Source organism: Ochlerotatus camptorhynchus, unplaced genomic scaffold (genome assembly GCF_037179485.1).
Source record: "Ochlerotatus camptorhynchus isolate MF236.1 unplaced genomic scaffold, CSIRO-AGI_Acam_v1.1 ptg000361l, whole genome shotgun sequence".
NCBI classification, from domain to species: domain Eukaryota; kingdom Metazoa; phylum Arthropoda; class Insecta; order Diptera; family Culicidae; genus Ochlerotatus; species Ochlerotatus camptorhynchus.
Window position 1 is genome coordinate 5,235,716 of NW_027040849.1, and position 16,787 is coordinate 5,252,502.

Genomic DNA, 16,787 nt, shown 5'->3' on the forward strand with positions numbered 1-16,787 from the left:
TCAAGAAGCAGTGTTGGACTTTTGACAATATCTCAACGATTGGTTTCTCGTTTTCAAATCTTACGGTACGTACGGAAAGGTAAATAAATTTGGAAACCATCAGTAATAATAACATTCCGTTTGGTGCTAAACTGAACAAGATTAAGAAAGACTAAGTGCGGGTTATGCTTAATAGGCCGGAAATGGGGTAGTTAACCCTATTGTTGTATTGTTATTTCACCCTTATCCGAATGACTTTGGGTGAAGTACCCTTACTCGATGCAACCCAGCTATAGGCTGGCTGGTAAGCCACATCTTACATCTTCGACAAATTTCTCTGTCCAAGATTCAAATGTTATTCCGTGGATCTTTTTGTTTTCTAAATAAATTTCCAAGGTAAATGTATCATTCGACCTTCGAAAAAATTACATGTAATCCAGACAAATTTCAAAATTCCGAGACTCTTGAAAGCTTTTATAATTTCGGACTTATGTACACTAATTTATTCAATTTATTTGTTGCAATTTTTAAACCTTTTTGGGTATTCCATTTGATCATAGGATCATAGCTATTTATATAAAACGGGGAAAATTATGATGGGCACCGGGAAAAACCGCGAATTTATTTTCCTAAATCCAGTGGCCACCATGTTTATGGATTTTGGACTTTACACTTCGAAGCTTTGGATATGAAAGCTTATCAACATTAGACCCCTTGACCTTCCTTATTCCTTTTTTAACTTATACCTATGGCAACACTCATGGATACTTTTTTTTATTTAAACTTAATGTAGGTACAAGCAATTTAACTGCCAAACAAACTATATTAAATCCAGAGTTAAAAGCAATTCATATTCCAATGAGAAAATCATGGCAAGTTAGGAGCAGTTTCGGCAAACTATAGTAGCAGCATTAAGGCATCCCGTGTGGAACCAAAAGAAGCATTGCAAACACATTTCCAATCCCGTTCCTGCATCCGAAGCCCAAAATTGGCATCCACATATGTCATACAGGCTATCAAATAAAGTGTTGGGCCTTGCATTGCTTTTGATTGAATTTCTTCGACGATCGCTTTCGCTCCTTTTTATTTTATTGATTGTCTTTGGAAGCTTTTGCATTTTTTAAAGTAACGGCATATTGATCAGATGTCTAGATATAGCTGGAATTAGAACGTAACAACTTTTGTAAACAATGACTTCTCTCGATGATTTCTAGGAATTCAAAGCACGCCCATGCAAACCAACATAACCGTCGGATAGGGGAAATCTTCTTCTACCCTAAAGTGATGTTGATTTGCGTTGGCGAGCCTTGACTTTCTAGTAATCATAGAAAGAAGCCATTGTTTAAAAAAAGCTGTTACGCTCTAATTCCAATTATATCTAGATGTTATGTTTGCTTTCTCTGATGATACTTTGAACGTCGTTTAGCAGTTTAATCATTGTCATTTCCAGAACAACAAGCCAAGATGTCTTCAGGAGCCACTTGAACTCCTTTATCTTCACACTGGATCGATGGAGAAGCGGCATCCTCTGGATTCTGATCAGGCAGTGCTTCTACGTGAGCACCAGCAGGTTGATCGGTTATCTCAGATGGAGCAAATGCATCATCGTCAAAGATGTTACGATTTCAAGGCCAGATTCCTGTTTTGCTGAACCCGTTTACGGCCACACTCATAGAGGCTGCTTTGAATAACGCATGTTTTGTCAGCTCTGCAACGTCGCAACGACGACCCTCCCGGGGTTCTGCTACAGGAACCGTTCCTCTTCAGATGCAGAATGATTTAAGTGGTGCCTTAAAGGACACGTCCAGCTGTTGCATCTTATTGCTACAATAGGGTGGTAATATTAAGACCAGGACGGCGATGAAATTAGCTCTGGTTTTTCAATAAACGGTAAGTTCTTCGTATGTGAAGAATGTCTCAACTTAATGATAAGCAAGCCCGCCTTATCTTCAAATCACAGACAAACAGACATAACACATTGAATATTTCTCACTGTAAAACATCGTCGCTAAAACATTACCGCCATCTGTTGAGTACACTGTGGTGGGCACTACACTGAAGATGGCGGTAATGTGTAAACGTCAAACGCAAGGGAATTGACTATGCGTGCCACAGGTTGTGGTACTACCAACTACGATACTTTTAAATTGACCGTTAAATGCTTGTTCCATGAACAACTTGCGAGTGTTATGTCTGTTTGCCTGTTTGTTCAAATGGTTGCACATGTTGCAAGATTTCCACAGTCATATAAGCCGACGAATTGCATGCAAATTTCCTTCCACATTGTGCATCGTGCATCCGCATGCGAGCAAAAATGAGAAACGGTGGAATGTGCTGCCCAGCTGCTGACATGCACATTACTGCATTAGTTATTTCTCTACATTCAGCTGACGTAATGCCACCTACCTTGGCCTTTCTCCATTAATTAATAACTTTTTGTACAATATGCTGTCAGAGAAACATATGAGCTTTTCTCATGGAAACTCTACAGCTTCACGATTTAGCTACATGGGTCTCCCCCAGGGCTCATGTTTAAGCCCCCTTTTGTATAATTTCTACGTCAGGGAAATTGACAATTGTCTAAGTGACAACTGCACGCTGAGACAACTTGCAGATGACGGAGTAGCGTCTATGACAGGGCCCAGAGAGGCCGACCTGCAAGGACGCTTACAGGATACCTTAGACAATTTGTCTACTTGGGCTATCCAGCTAGGTATCGAATTCTCCACGGAGAAAACTGAGTTGTTCGTTTTTTCTAGGAAGCATAGCCCAGCACAACCGAAGCTTCAACTTTTGGGTAGGCCGATCACTCATTCCATGTCTTTCAAATATCTTGGGGTCTGGTTCGATTCCAAATGCACCTGGAGATCCCACATTCCCACATTGAGTATCTGAGACGAAAATGCCAACAAAGGATCAATTTTCTTCGAACAATTACCGGAACGTGGTGGGGAGCCCATCCACAAGATCTTCTGACGTTGTACCGGACAACGATTTTATCGGTTTTAGAGTACGGTAGTTTTTGCTTCCAGTCGGTGGCTAAAACGCACATCATCAAACTGGAACGGATCCAGTATCGCTGTCTTCGTATCGCGTTAGGATGCATGCACTCGACTCATACGATGAGTCTCGAAGTGTTGGCGGGCATGTTGCCACTATCGGATCGGTTTTCGGAATTGTCCCTCAGGCTCCTCACCCGTTGCGAAGTTATGAACCCACTGGTGATTGCAAACTTTGATAAACTTCTTGAGCTAAACCCTCAAACTCGTTTTATGACATTGTACTACGTGTACATAACACAGGATGTCAGCCCTTCACATCATAATCCTCATCGTGTATGCTTCTCCGACTTCGGCAATTCAGTTAGTTTTGATTTATCTATGACGCGGGAGATTCGTGGGATCCCAGAACATCATCGTTCCATGATTGTTCCGTCAATTTACGCTGCAAAGTTCGGCCAAGTTGATTCCGCAAGATCGTTCTTCACAGATGGATCACTAATAGAGTCGTCCGTTGGTTTTGGTATTTTTAACGAATGTCATAGCGCCTCTCGAATGCTTCAAGCTCCTTGTTCCGTATATGTTGCTGAGCTGGCGGCAATATACTATACGCTAGAAACGATCGCCTCACTTGCACCAGATCACTATTTTATTTTTACGGATAGTCTCAGTTCTGTCGAGGCTATTCGATCCATGAGGCCGGTAAAGCACTCCTCGTATTTTCTCATGAAAACACGAGAGCTTTTAAGTGCTTTATCTTTAAGATCTTTTGTCATCACCTTTGCATGGGTCCCATCTCATTGCTCGATTCCGACTCACTTGCTAAGGTGGGCGCTATGGAAGGCGATATTTACGATCGACAAATCGCCTACAATGAATTTTTCTTCATTTATCGTCAACAGTCGCTCGCCAGCTGGCAAAATAAGTGGAGTGAAGGGAGTTTGGGACGATGGCTATATTCGATCATCCCTAAGGTGTCGAAGAGTCCTTCGTTCAAGGGGTTGGATGTGGGTCGAGACTTCATTCGTATGATGTCGCAGGTTCGAGTCTCATTACAGGTAAAATTCATAGCATCTATATCCGTATCTTAATCATAAATATGCAACACAAATGATGAAACTTGAAAAAAAAGGTATCTGAACATAAAGAAATCATTAGTTATCATTTTTTATTCCGATGAAAGGCTACATACTAATGCTTATGGTTACTTGGGGAATGGAAGCGATAATTTTTGACGTTTCTCACATCAGCCTTAAGTAAGCATTAGCAGTGCTAGTAACGGGCTACCATACTAGCATTAAAAAGGCCCGCTATTTCGCCTTTTTAGCATTATATCAACTCTATATTAGCATACAGCACTTCATATGCATTAAATGGCTGCTTCATATTCGGATTTTAAGCAGAATTAGGGCTACGTTTTAATGCTTATCGGTTACTTGGGTAGTGATGTCGGTTCCACGAAATTTTCCGTAGATATATAGAATTGATTGAATTCTGCATAAATACGGATCAGTAGGAAAAATTCACAGAAGCTAAGACTTTTTTTTAGGGATTTGTTTTGATTGTTGAGTGTGCTTTTTCTTTTGCTGGAAACAAGTTTTAAAGGAGGTAATGCATCACTAATTAGTGCCCTTTCTACCACCGCTCATCACTTTAATGTGTGTACACCAAAAAATATAATATGTCAGAGTTGGTTGGAAATGGATGAAGCTTTAGTGTGATAATTTATTAGCTAGAGAATGATCTTTAGAAGAGGGTAGGTGGATAGTTCCGTTAGAGTACGGCAGTATGAAAATTGAATAGAAGTTGAAAATGAGCGAAGGGCCATTAATGCGACAGTTTTTAAAGCTAGACGCACATCTTTTGCCTAACCCGTACGATGTACGCGGAGACTTGAAGTATGTCTCCCAGTCTACAGGCAAAAGGCGTATGAAGTAACATAAAACACTTTGAATGTAACAACTCAAGGCGGGAGTAGCCGTCAACAATGCTGATGATGGTACAGCACGCAACAACCACCCTACTGCTTTCTCTCTGAGATGACCACGTTGGTCATGACGAGAGGAGCAACACAATAGTTGGGTAAAGAAGAATTGCATTATAACACTCCAACTCTGAAAATCGCTAACTTCGCGTATGAAGTAACATAAAACATTTTGAATATAATATGTATCAATCAATGAAATTCATGGTGAAGTATTGAACATCAATAACTGGTAAAAGGGGTAAAAGTTGTTAGAATATTACAGTCATCAATATGATTTGTTCTCGCATTCTGTGTCAATCGTACAGCGTAATATTAGGAACGGAATAACTAATGAGAAGCACTTTTTATGTAAAATTCAACAACTTTGTTTCTGTATTCGTCAGATGTGGTATGTGTCTCCAGTGGGATGCCTTAACCACTTATTATTTTCAAGAGCTGACATCTACTAACTAGACGTGAAAAAGAGCTGGCCTCACTGATAACTTCGAAATGTGGTGGCTTGCTCAATGCTTCCGTGGCGCCACCATGACAAATGCAAGCACATTCCTAACTAAAAGATTATTTGCGATGAATGTGATTGTAAGTGTTATGTCTGTTTGTCTGTGATTATACGCAACGTTGGGTTCCCACACTTTACTACCCCTATTGGGTGGTTTTGCTCCTCCGTTTTCGACAATATTTGAAGGAGAAAAGGAGACAAGCTAGTCAAGAGTAGATAAAAGTCAAATGGCCGTCGGGTACTTTTTTCTTACCGTGTACATAATAAAAAAAATACTACATAATATGTACTTTTATTCATGAATTATGAGAAGTGTGTCCGTCTTTACCTACTTTCCCTGTTTCAGTGTGAAGTGAATTTACAAATGATGCTCATTTTACTACTCTGTAGTATAGATACTATAGATTCCATAGATAAGCGGAGGCACAAAAAGTTGTTTTGACAACCATGAAAAATAAATGATCTTACTGGCATTCGTGAAAAAAAGTTCATGCCATCATACAGCTCTTCGTTGTGCAGTTTGTTTTGTTTCGTGCGTAAAAGTTCAAAATGAAGTGCAAAGCAAATCTTTGCAACAATGAATCGAGGAATAGTTTATACTTTATCTTTCCTTGTTCCGTTGTCCGCGAAATAAATCGGAATGTGGAGTGTGGAAAGCGTTTTGTGCTCATAATATTACAATACTTCTCCCTTAAACAACACAATGATGACGTCATGCTCGTTTGGCTACAATAACTGACAGTTCGTTTGGCTATATTATACTTTTCCTCCGCTTATCTATGGAATCTATAGTATCTATACTCCGGAGTATGTTTTTAATTTGTGTAATCAACATTAACTTTCATTTATATTTTATAACGCTACTAATATACTGACAAACAAACATGTACTTCAACCAAACTAGAGCAAATAATCTCAACAACAACAACGGCATCACACCAATTACGATTATCGGGAAATTTTGCACGGCCAAATAGTTTTCCGCTTGCCGTAATTATTCTGTGGCTTTGCAGTAGCTCAAGAGAACAGAGTACTTAAGGAATGGGTAGCAAGTCGACTTGCTGGAACTCCTGATTTTCCAAAAAATAACAGCCCAAAATGAAATGGCTTTTCCTGATGCCATTCCTGATCGTCACCATCCAGCTGTCGGTTGCATCACAAATAGACTTGGGTAAAAAAAACTTTTCCCTATTACTATTTTAGTTTCATTTTAGTGTTTCCTAATTTTTTTTATATGGATACCCCGATAGCAAGCAAAAGTTGGACCGATTGTGACCCGATCGACTGCAAGCGGAGCTGTGTCCAAAGTGGATATACCGGTGGAACCTGTGAAATTGTTTGGTCCGATAGAAGGCCTGTGGATTACAGATGTTTCTGTTTATAGATTGTGAGAATGAAAACATAGAGGGGAATTAGGGTCTGTAAAAAATAAACGATCATTGGGTTTGAATTGTTGAAATTCATTACCTCGGCAGTATTATAATCAACAAATTGGATCCTTGTGACACCCATTGTTATCTCTGTGGAGGTTCAGTCGAATCAACTAAGCTCGCCTCCACAGATAATTGCCATGATGGAAAATTTCCACAGAATAAAAAGAATAAATCTACCAAGGCATTTGATTGTTACCTGGGGTTCACTCATTCATCGTGTGCGTGAATAGATTCAGGGCGAGTGCTCTTGAAAATTTTCATCATTTCACATTTTGCGCAATCTATCTATCCTCGCCTCGGGTACAATCAGACCTCGCCTATTATTGCGTGTACATTGATTAAAAATGCATTTCTGAAGCGTCCTTTAGGGATTTTTTATACAGAAATTCTCTCCGCTGGGGACTATTACACGATTCAGCATCCATGTACCGTAGATTGGAGCCAAATCGGTCATCGGGGGAAAATGGAGCATTGCTTCGAATTTTAGCTACCACATATATATACGATTTAATAGGGGCCTCCCGGTAGCGTGACAATGCACAATGGGATTTCAAATAAAGGCATTTAATTTAATATTTCAAAATGCCGCTGGATTTGATGGGATATTTATACTTCAGAAGCTAGTTTTTTTTAACTAGAATTCGAATACCTAGGTGGTAGTGCACGTCACGAATCATTGTTGGGTAGTTTGAGGTAAAAGTAAGGAATTTTCCATATTTTTTGTGTCTAAAATTGTGTTATAGTCGATTACTAAGTGAAATGTCACTCGATTTTAATAAAACCAGTTTCATTTCAAAGCTAAGATTGTCCTTCATAGTCGTATGTATAAAATTGAAAATAGGTCTTAAAATTCTTATAAATATTTTTTTCAAAGAAAACCAACAACTTTCAGCTGCACTAAATAATTTCAACAATACAAACGATAAGTTGAAATAACGTCCCAAAAATGATAAAGTATCAAAAATTATTCATCGACACCTAAAACGAATTACCACAGCATTTGAACTAATTTTCAACTTATGGTTTCAAAGAAGACATCAATAGGGGTTTTGATCTAATTTCCACCCTACTAGGAACAATCCGCGCTTTAACTCTCTTTTTTGAACGGATATGATCAAAACAAATTTAATGAGTCTACTTGTATCTAGCAAGGATCTCGAAATGTCAACCCAGCATTTACACGACAGGTTTCCGAACTAAACTATCAACAATTCAAAAGGCCTTGATCTTCTGAACAGCATTGCAGAAAACAGAAACTTTGTATCTAACAGGGATCTCGAGATGTCGACCCTGCATGTATATGAAGTTTATATGAATACTAATGATACTTAGCAAGAGAATGCCAAACTAAACTGTCAACAATTCAAAGGGTCATAGTTTTCTGAACAACAATGCAGAAAACAGCAACTTTGTATATAGCAAGATTCTCGAGATATCGACCCAGCATTTACACCAAATTCATAAGAGCACTAGTGAGAGAATTCCGATCTAAACTGTCCTAAATTCAAATGGTATTAGCCTCACGAACGACATTGTAGAAAACATCAGCTTTTTATCTAGCAAGGATCTCGAGATGTCGACCCTGCATGTACTCACAATATTATTAAGCCATAGGCTAGTTCATCTCGGCATAAGTAGAAGAAGTTGTCCATTTATCTTTATGTAGAAATCAATTAAGATAATTACGAAAACAAATTTGATCAATGTACCCCCAAACTACGGTATATGCATATATGCATGTATACATATTGATAAAGACGCAATGGAAATGAGAAAACGCTACCATTTACCATCAGATGATACGATAACGTCGTTATCTCAGAGCAAGAGAAGATTGGAAAATCTCATATCTCATATGTGTTTAGCAGTCATAATATCTTCCCTATACACTTTAGGCCAAACGATAAACATAAAGTTGGTGCCCTATGGAGGCAGAGATGGTGACTCCGAGAGAGCTCTCTTCTTCTCAATTTAGTCTCAACCCGCTGTCTGGTACTAGCCAGTGACTGTGACTCGGTATAGTGACTACTGTTGTGATGTGAGACGAATCCCACGAACCCCACACGCAGGTAAGTGCACATAAGAAATTCATTCAAATACCCTTTGAAATTTAACCACAATCAGTTCTCATGAATTTCTAGGGAAACTCTGTTCATAGGCATTTCTTATGAATTTGGTAATTAAATCATAATAATGCATAGCTTAACACACTTATATTTTATACATTATGAACTCTGTCATCAAGTGAATGAAAAACGTAATGCATAATTTCAGAATTTATCAAATCATTAAAAATTATATACGTTATCAATTATATGGTTGGAGTTTGGTTCCTCAACGTTCACGATGATGCAGCACGCACTGCTGCTTTCTTTGCCAGCTACGTCTGACAGCTGTTCGTCAACTGAATTTCTTCTTCCGGTTGCTGCACAGGCGGAATTATATTATCGAGATGCTAGATGTTAATTAACGAAGATTTCGAGGAATGGAGAAAATAGATAACTTACATGTCACCGTCTCCAATCCAAAATCCAACGCCACGATTTGTCAGTTACCCAAAAATTGGCCAACGATTCCAGGTTGCTTTTGAAATATTCCTCGGTTACGGTTAGCAATCCCGTTATATGGTATAACAGATTCCTATTGAAGACATTATCAATTTGTTACGAAATACTGCTATATTGTCGTGATATTATATATATTAAATACTTACCATTTATAAACGTCAAACAATAGGCTTGCTCTTCGATAACCACTTCCATCTTAAAATTTCCGTGTGATTTTTTTTCCAAATAAACACTCTGCCAAATTTCAAATAGCGCATTATTAAATTCAAACCTGTGGCGCATGAATGACTTATGTCCAAATAATGAAAACTTAGATGTCTTATATGAAACGCATAAGTGAATTAAGATAGATTTTTCTCCCTCATTTTTGAGTTTTCATAATGTTTGCATTTTGGTTTTCCTATGTTCATTTCCCTGCGTGCATGGCTTTTTACAGCACCAACGACGGCTGGATGACGACGAAGCCGACCGACACCGACTGATGATGATGAAGATGAGCGGCGGCGCGGTAAATTCGCCGCACTTTTTACATCGTGCTATCAGTTGAGGGCCATCCTCGTACGCGAGTGGTTTTGTACTTTTTGGGGAATTCCAAGGTCCTACGTCGCATCAATTTTATTCTTTCGCGTGATATGTGAATATTTTCGGTCCGGTTCGTGACGGAATCCAGATGAGTGCGTTTATCGCCTTTTTTCGAACGTCATTAGTGCCGTTTCATAACTACTGAATGATCGTTCTGGATTCGGAGCAGTACGAAGTTGCACCAATTAGAATACCGGGAAACTATGGTAGTGTCAAAATGTAACCGAAATGTGTCACTCCGGATATGGTGGTGGACATGCTTTTCCCTGTCGTAAGTTTCGTCGCTCTAACTAGGTTTGTGGATGCGGATGTGTTTTCTCTAGAATACTAGAGGGTAGAAAAGCAAACAACATGTGATTTGCAGTCTTGTTTTTTTTTTTGGAAAAGCTGGAGGCATTTTTGTTTGTTCTGTCTCGTGTGCGTTATCAAAGCGTGATTTCGTGTGAACGTCATCAATTAATGCAAACAACCCGATCCAGAGGCGTTGCTGTTTACTTGGAAGGTGTTAATCAAGAGATGATTTAATTATCGCTTCGTTCTCGTTTATTGTTCACCTCCAGACGCAAGTAAAAGCAAATGACTATTACTGAGTAATTTCTGAGAGATTCGATTTAAAATGCAGAAACGTAAAATGAAGGAGAATGGGTGGATTATTTTTACTGCTGGAGATTTTCAAGGAAAAACGGTTTTCCCCATGTGCAACAGCACAACGGCTACCAAGTGTTAGACCAACCAGTCCGTAACATTTAGCGCTAGGGTAATTTTCCAATTGTTGCATTCCACCCAATTGTTGCACACTTCACATTGTTTACTATGCCGCATTTATCTATGACCATAAAGTTTACCAATCATGGTGACATGCTAATCAGTGATCAATTGATGAATGATTAAACATGTGATTTTGATATTCAGTACATATAAGAAATATCGTGATAGAACATGTTGTAAGTATTTTTGACCAGTGTTGGCAAAATCAGAAATCAATTGATATTTTTCCGCTCTCATGTGCACGCAATATCACGCGTGATATTGGAACAAAATATCATGCTTGATATTGATTTTACAAGCTCCTTTGATATTGCGAGACTATTCACAACGTGCAAAAATCAAGCTGCGAGTTGACTCGACACAAAAATGATTCCGTTGCACATCGTTTACTTAGAAAGAGAAAGTATAGTATGCTATCTCTTTTTACTCTTCACCGATGGCAGACACGAAGCGACTGCTGCCAGCCGTTATGGGAGTTTCGGTTGCATTCGGGTGTAATGCAAAAACTATGAAACTCATAGCGAATTTGTTTATTATTCAGTTCCAACCTGGATCGGGTATCAAGATTGGGTCTGCTTGTATTCTGACAAACGTCAGTTTGATCGTTTGTTTTTAAAACCTACCTCAGGTTGAGGTTCGCACTGACAAAAAGTTCGGTTTCGCACTCACCACAGCTTGCTGAGATTTGCAGCTGGTGAGTTTTGTTAGTTTGATATTCCGAGCTGCGATACCACAGCTTGCAAAATCAACCGCAGTTGTTTGCTTGTTGATTTTTGACCACGAAAATCAAGCGTGATCTTGGGCGTTGGTGAGAATTGATTTTTTTATATTTTTCCAACACTGCTTTTGACATTGTGCTGCATATGATTTCAGGCGATTTCTTAATTTGTCAGCTAATAATCCTCAGTTGTAAAAAAGCTATAACTAGCTCAAAATGCATTTAAATGAAGTAATCTTTGCTGGAAAATGTTGGTTATTATTGTATCTATCGATGAATATCTAAAACCACCATGCACAATTTACATATATAGTAATAATGTTCAATAATTGGATCACATATTGGATCAAGAGTTCAATTGTTATTGTCTATAGAGATAACGCCTAAATGTATGCACCGTTTGATATAAAACGGCTAGTTCCGTTTAATCTGAATGATGCTGAAAACATTCATTTTAAGGTGCATTTTTGCTGTAGTGGCTATCACGATATCGACCACGTTCTTTGGTCATGCACCCTCCATTGTGTTGCTAGATCCGAGTTATCCGCATCCCTCAGGGCCCGAGGAGACATCTTGGCGAGCCGAGATCTCGATTATTTTAATTTAATTTATGTGTTTTTAAAACGGATTGATCTGAGGATTTAGTAGTTAGTGCCATCTTGTGTTCTCTCAAGTTGCTAGGTCCCCATCGGTGTACCCCCGTGTTCGTATTTTTCTCCAGTATTTCGCTTAGTTCTAGATCAAGAGCACATTACTCGAAAAAACCTTGTGTTCTCAATCCCTACCCTGCCATCCGTATGTTACAATTTGTTACCCCTAACCTCTAGATAGCCGCGAGTAATCGACCCTCGCTTTACTAACGTTAGTTTTAAGTAATTTTGTAACCCAAACGATGAATATCAGCTCCGCAAAGCTACGGCAAATGAGCCTGAAAAAATAAACGCATTTTAAAAAAAGATGCATTTAACCATATTTTATGGGTGTGTAATAATTAGATAAGATGTGTGAAATAATAGAATTTCAATGCAAATAATACAATTGGCAAATTACTCTAATCATAAGCAATATAAAATAAAAATTCATTGATGTGATGATAGTAAGAACTGTTCTTTTCATTCTAGATTCTCGACCAAACAAAATTAATTCGAAAACTACATTTACACCGTTTGAAAAATTCATCTAAATTTATACGAGATATAGCGCACATAAAGTAAACGCTAGATTTGGAGTAAAGTTACACGATATTTCGTGTAAATTTAAGCACAATATCGCTTAAATTAGCAATATTGCATGCAAGCTTGTAAACGATTCCGTTGTTTATGCCAACTGTAACGCAAAATTAAACGAGAGATGATTTTACGCGATAGTTAAAATTTAAAAAAATTCTGTGTATCCAAAAACTACATTCCAAGATGAAATTGTACGTTGTAAAACGGTACACAAATTGAGTACACATAATTTAAATAAATTATAATCAATTGCTGAAATTTAAATGCTTCAAGATCTACTAAAGTATTATGTTTTTAAATGTGTAACAGCAAAATTTCGAAAAGCAGGTTTCGAAATAGAGGAATTCAAAATTTTGAAAAAACTGGTAGTATTTCAAATCAAATGAAATCTATACAGTTCGATGATTTTTCCATGATTTTTCATGGATAATTTTACACTTGCTCTGAAATTCACATGCTACTTTTTTGAGTCATGTATAATTACAAACAATCATCGCGGAATTTTCAACGATCGTGTAATTTTACTTCTCTTAGTTTAGATTGTGAATTTTTATTGCTTTTTTCGTAATTGTGTACTCATGATGGTCTGCTTTAGTTAGGATTCAATTTTATTACTAGACCTGGCTATCTTTGGAATCAATCCAAGTCTAAATCACTCAAAATTAGGAGATCTTCTATTAAGAACTATAAATAAAGTTTAATCATATAAGAAGCATTCCACAATTAATTTTCACTAATAAGTAACTTTAACAATTTTCTGTAGAGAATCTTATTAAACTTTTACGTAAGTCAAGTCAAGCGTCATTTCTGGCCACTACTACATAGTAGGGCCCTATATTCAAGTTAGAAACGTCTTCTATCGGTTTGGGCGGTAGCATGATCAGCATAAAATACAACAATCTGTTTTTGCTACCGTAGAAAACGAGAAAAAAAGAACAAACATCGTCAGTCCGCATCGTGCTCTCTTGCCGTGCGGATCTATTTGCTTTTTGCTGAAGGAAGTGTTACTACTACCTAAAGCTACAACAAATTTAAACAGCACTTTTCAGTGCTCAACCTGTAAAAATTTTCTACCTTGTTCAACTCCTCTTATTCCTCTTCGATCCTTGTTTGGACCCTACCCGAGGTAATCCTTCTTGGATATCGATTTGGAAAATTCCTCTTCGATCCTTCAGATTCTTATAGTAATCTGCTTGGAAGTCGATTTGGATAAAAAATTTACTGCCGCCATGGCGCCTAAACGCAAAAGAAAGGGGCAAACTCTTGACCCCCCTTCTGAAGAAATTAATTTGAGTAATCAATTTGATTTGCTAACGGATGATGAGAATGATCCATCATCCAAGAAAAATTCTAGTAAACTTTCCCGGCTTAATGCCAAGAAGGAAAAGATTCCTCCTATTGTGATAACCACTACCGATTTCCATGCTCTTCGCATGGAACTTTTGAATTTCGTGAAAGTTAAGTTTTCACTACAAATTGGACGTCGGGGTGAATGCCGTGTATTGGCTGAAACCTTGGACGGATTTGAATGTCTTCTCAAGTATCTTACTGAGAAGAAGCACAACTTTTTTACTTACGACACCAAAACTGAACGTGTGTTCAAGGTTGTCATGAAAGGACTGCCCAGTTGTGAATCCCTGGATCAGATCAAAGATGAACTGGCAAAATTACTTGGAGTTGTGCCACTCCAAGTAATCAAAATGAAAATGAAATCCCGTCCTGGCGATTCGCGCAACGGGATTTCTAATGATTTTTATTTAGTTCACTTCAAGTCTAGTGAACTGAACAACCTTAAGGCCTTAGAAAAAGCTAGCCTTATGCTCCATGTCCGAGTGAAGTGGAAACACTTCAGGAAGACTGGAGGAAATTTCCAAAACCTCACCCAGTGCCGTAAGTGCCAAGGATGGGGTCACGGAACTAAAAATTGCTACATGCCAGCTAAATGCATGAATTGTGGTGATTCCTCTCACGCAAAGGACGACTGTCCTGTGAAGGAAGATCCTAGGAAATTTAAATGTTCAAATTGTGGTGAAAACCACAAATCCAATTTTTGGGAATGTAAGACTCGCAAAGTGGTCCTACAATCTCGTTCTAACCGTCAGGTAGGAAACGCTCCACGTTTCCGACCAGGTACAAATTCCTCTGCTGTTAACAACGGTCAGCGAGGAACAAATTCTACATTCGTACCCGTAGGTACAAATATCTCCCCTGCTTCAAATGTTTCATCTGTACCTACTCCCCTCGCTGCTAACAATGTTCAGCGAGTTAATGGAGCTGCCTATGCTGCTATTGCAGCGGGTAGAAATCAAAATACTAACCAACGTTCTAACGGAAATTTTGACAATTTTGACTTAGGAAGCATTACTGCCCCCAAAATGGAATTTTTACAGAATTCATTAATTGACATGATTTCTGATATGCTTAAATCTAACTCCATGTTTGATGCTATTCAAACTGGAGTAAAATTTGCAAATAATATTGTCATGACTTTAAAATTCAGTAATGGATTTTAAAGCATTAAATATTGTGAATTGGAATGCTCGATCTCTTAAAGATAATGAGACGAGCTATTTAACTTTTTGAGAGTTCATAACGTGCATATTGCCGTTATAACTGAAACGTTCCTTAAACCTGCCCATAAGGTTAAGAAGGACGCAAATTACTTGATTTATAGAAATGATCGTCTTGATGGACCCTGTGGTGGCGTTGCCATCATTATTCATAGACGAATCAAACATAAAATTCTTTCTTCATTTGAAACCAAAATTTGGACAACTTACGTTTATAGCTGCCTATTTGCCATTCCAATGCGTAGGCCAGCAAAAGAATTTCCTCAAGGGTGACCTCCAGAAACTTACCCGTCATAGGTCTAAATTCTTCATTATTGGTGATTTTAATGCAAAACACCGCTCATGGAATAATGTTCAAATCAATTCCAATGGTAATATTCTGTTTGATGATTGTTCTGCAGGTTATTACACTATTCAATATCCAAACAGCCCAACATGCTTTTTTTCTGCAAGAAATCCCTCCACTATTGATTTGGTCTTAACTGATTCATGTCAACTTTGTAGCCAATTGGTTACCCATGCTGACTTCGGTTCTGATCATCTTCCAGTAACTTTTGAAATATCCCAAGAAATAATTTGTAATCCCAACAGCTTTACTTTCAATTACCATAGAGCTGATTGGGAGCAGTATCGAACATTTATGGAATATAACTTCGATCCAAACATTCCTTTGCAAACCAAAGATGAAATAAATTATGCTCTTGAATCTCTGACTACTTCTATAGTTGAAGCAAGAGCTGCCTCAGTACCAAAATGCGAGGTTAAATTCGATTCAATTATAATAGACGATGATCTTCAGCTCTTGATCCGTCTTAAAAATGTCCGTAGGAGACAATATCAAAGAACACGCGATCCTGCCATGAAAGTTATCTGGCGGGATTTGCAAAAACAAATTAAAAAGCGATTCTCTGCCCTGAGGAACAAAACTTTTGAATATAATACTTCTAAATTAGACCCGAGTTCCAAACCCTTTTGGAAACTCACAAAAATATTGAAAAAACCTCAAAAGCCTATTCCAGCGCTTAAAGAAGGTGGTAAAATTTTGATCACAAATTTGGAAAAAGCTCAGAAACTTGCTAAGCAATTCGAGAGTTCCCATAATTTCAGTTTGGGCCTTACTAGTCCTATTGAGAATCAGGTTGCTCGGGATTTTCTGAATATTTTCTCTCGGGAAAATATTTTTGATGATTCCTGGGGGACTGATTTGGACGAAGTAAGGTCTATAACTAAAATTTTTCAAAATATGAAAGCTCCAGGTGATGATGGAATTTTCTATATCCTCATCAAAAAACTCCCAGAGAGTACCTTGTCTTTCTTGGTAAAATTATTTAACAGATGTTTCCATTTGGCATACTTTCCTGATAAATGGAAAAATGCAAAAGTTGTTCCAATTTTGAAGCCGGATAAAAATCCAGCTGAAGCTTCTAGCTACCGTCCAATAAGTTTGCTTTCTTCA

The 16,787-nt window shown here is 38.1% G+C and overlaps 2 protein-coding genes across 2 annotated transcripts in view; one reads left to right on the top strand and one right to left on the bottom strand.

Annotated features, from left to right (window-relative positions):
• LOC135709530 (eclosion hormone-like) overlaps nucleotides 1–16,787 on the bottom strand; it is a 128,672-nt gene that overhangs the window by 30,570 nt on the left and 81,315 nt on the right. The gene's annotated exons all lie outside the window — the stretch shown is intronic.
• The window catches only part of swi2 (Protein singed wings 2), a 31,589-nt gene continuing 24,789 nt past the window's right edge, over nucleotides 9,988–16,787 (top strand). Inside the window, exon 1 of the mRNA XM_065232049.1 lies at nucleotides 9,988–10,317. Within this exon, the coding sequence (XP_065088121.1) occupies nucleotides 10,250–10,317 (68 nt within the window). The 5' untranslated portion in view covers nucleotides 9,988–10,249. The remainder of the gene's footprint in view (nucleotides 10,318–16,787) is intronic.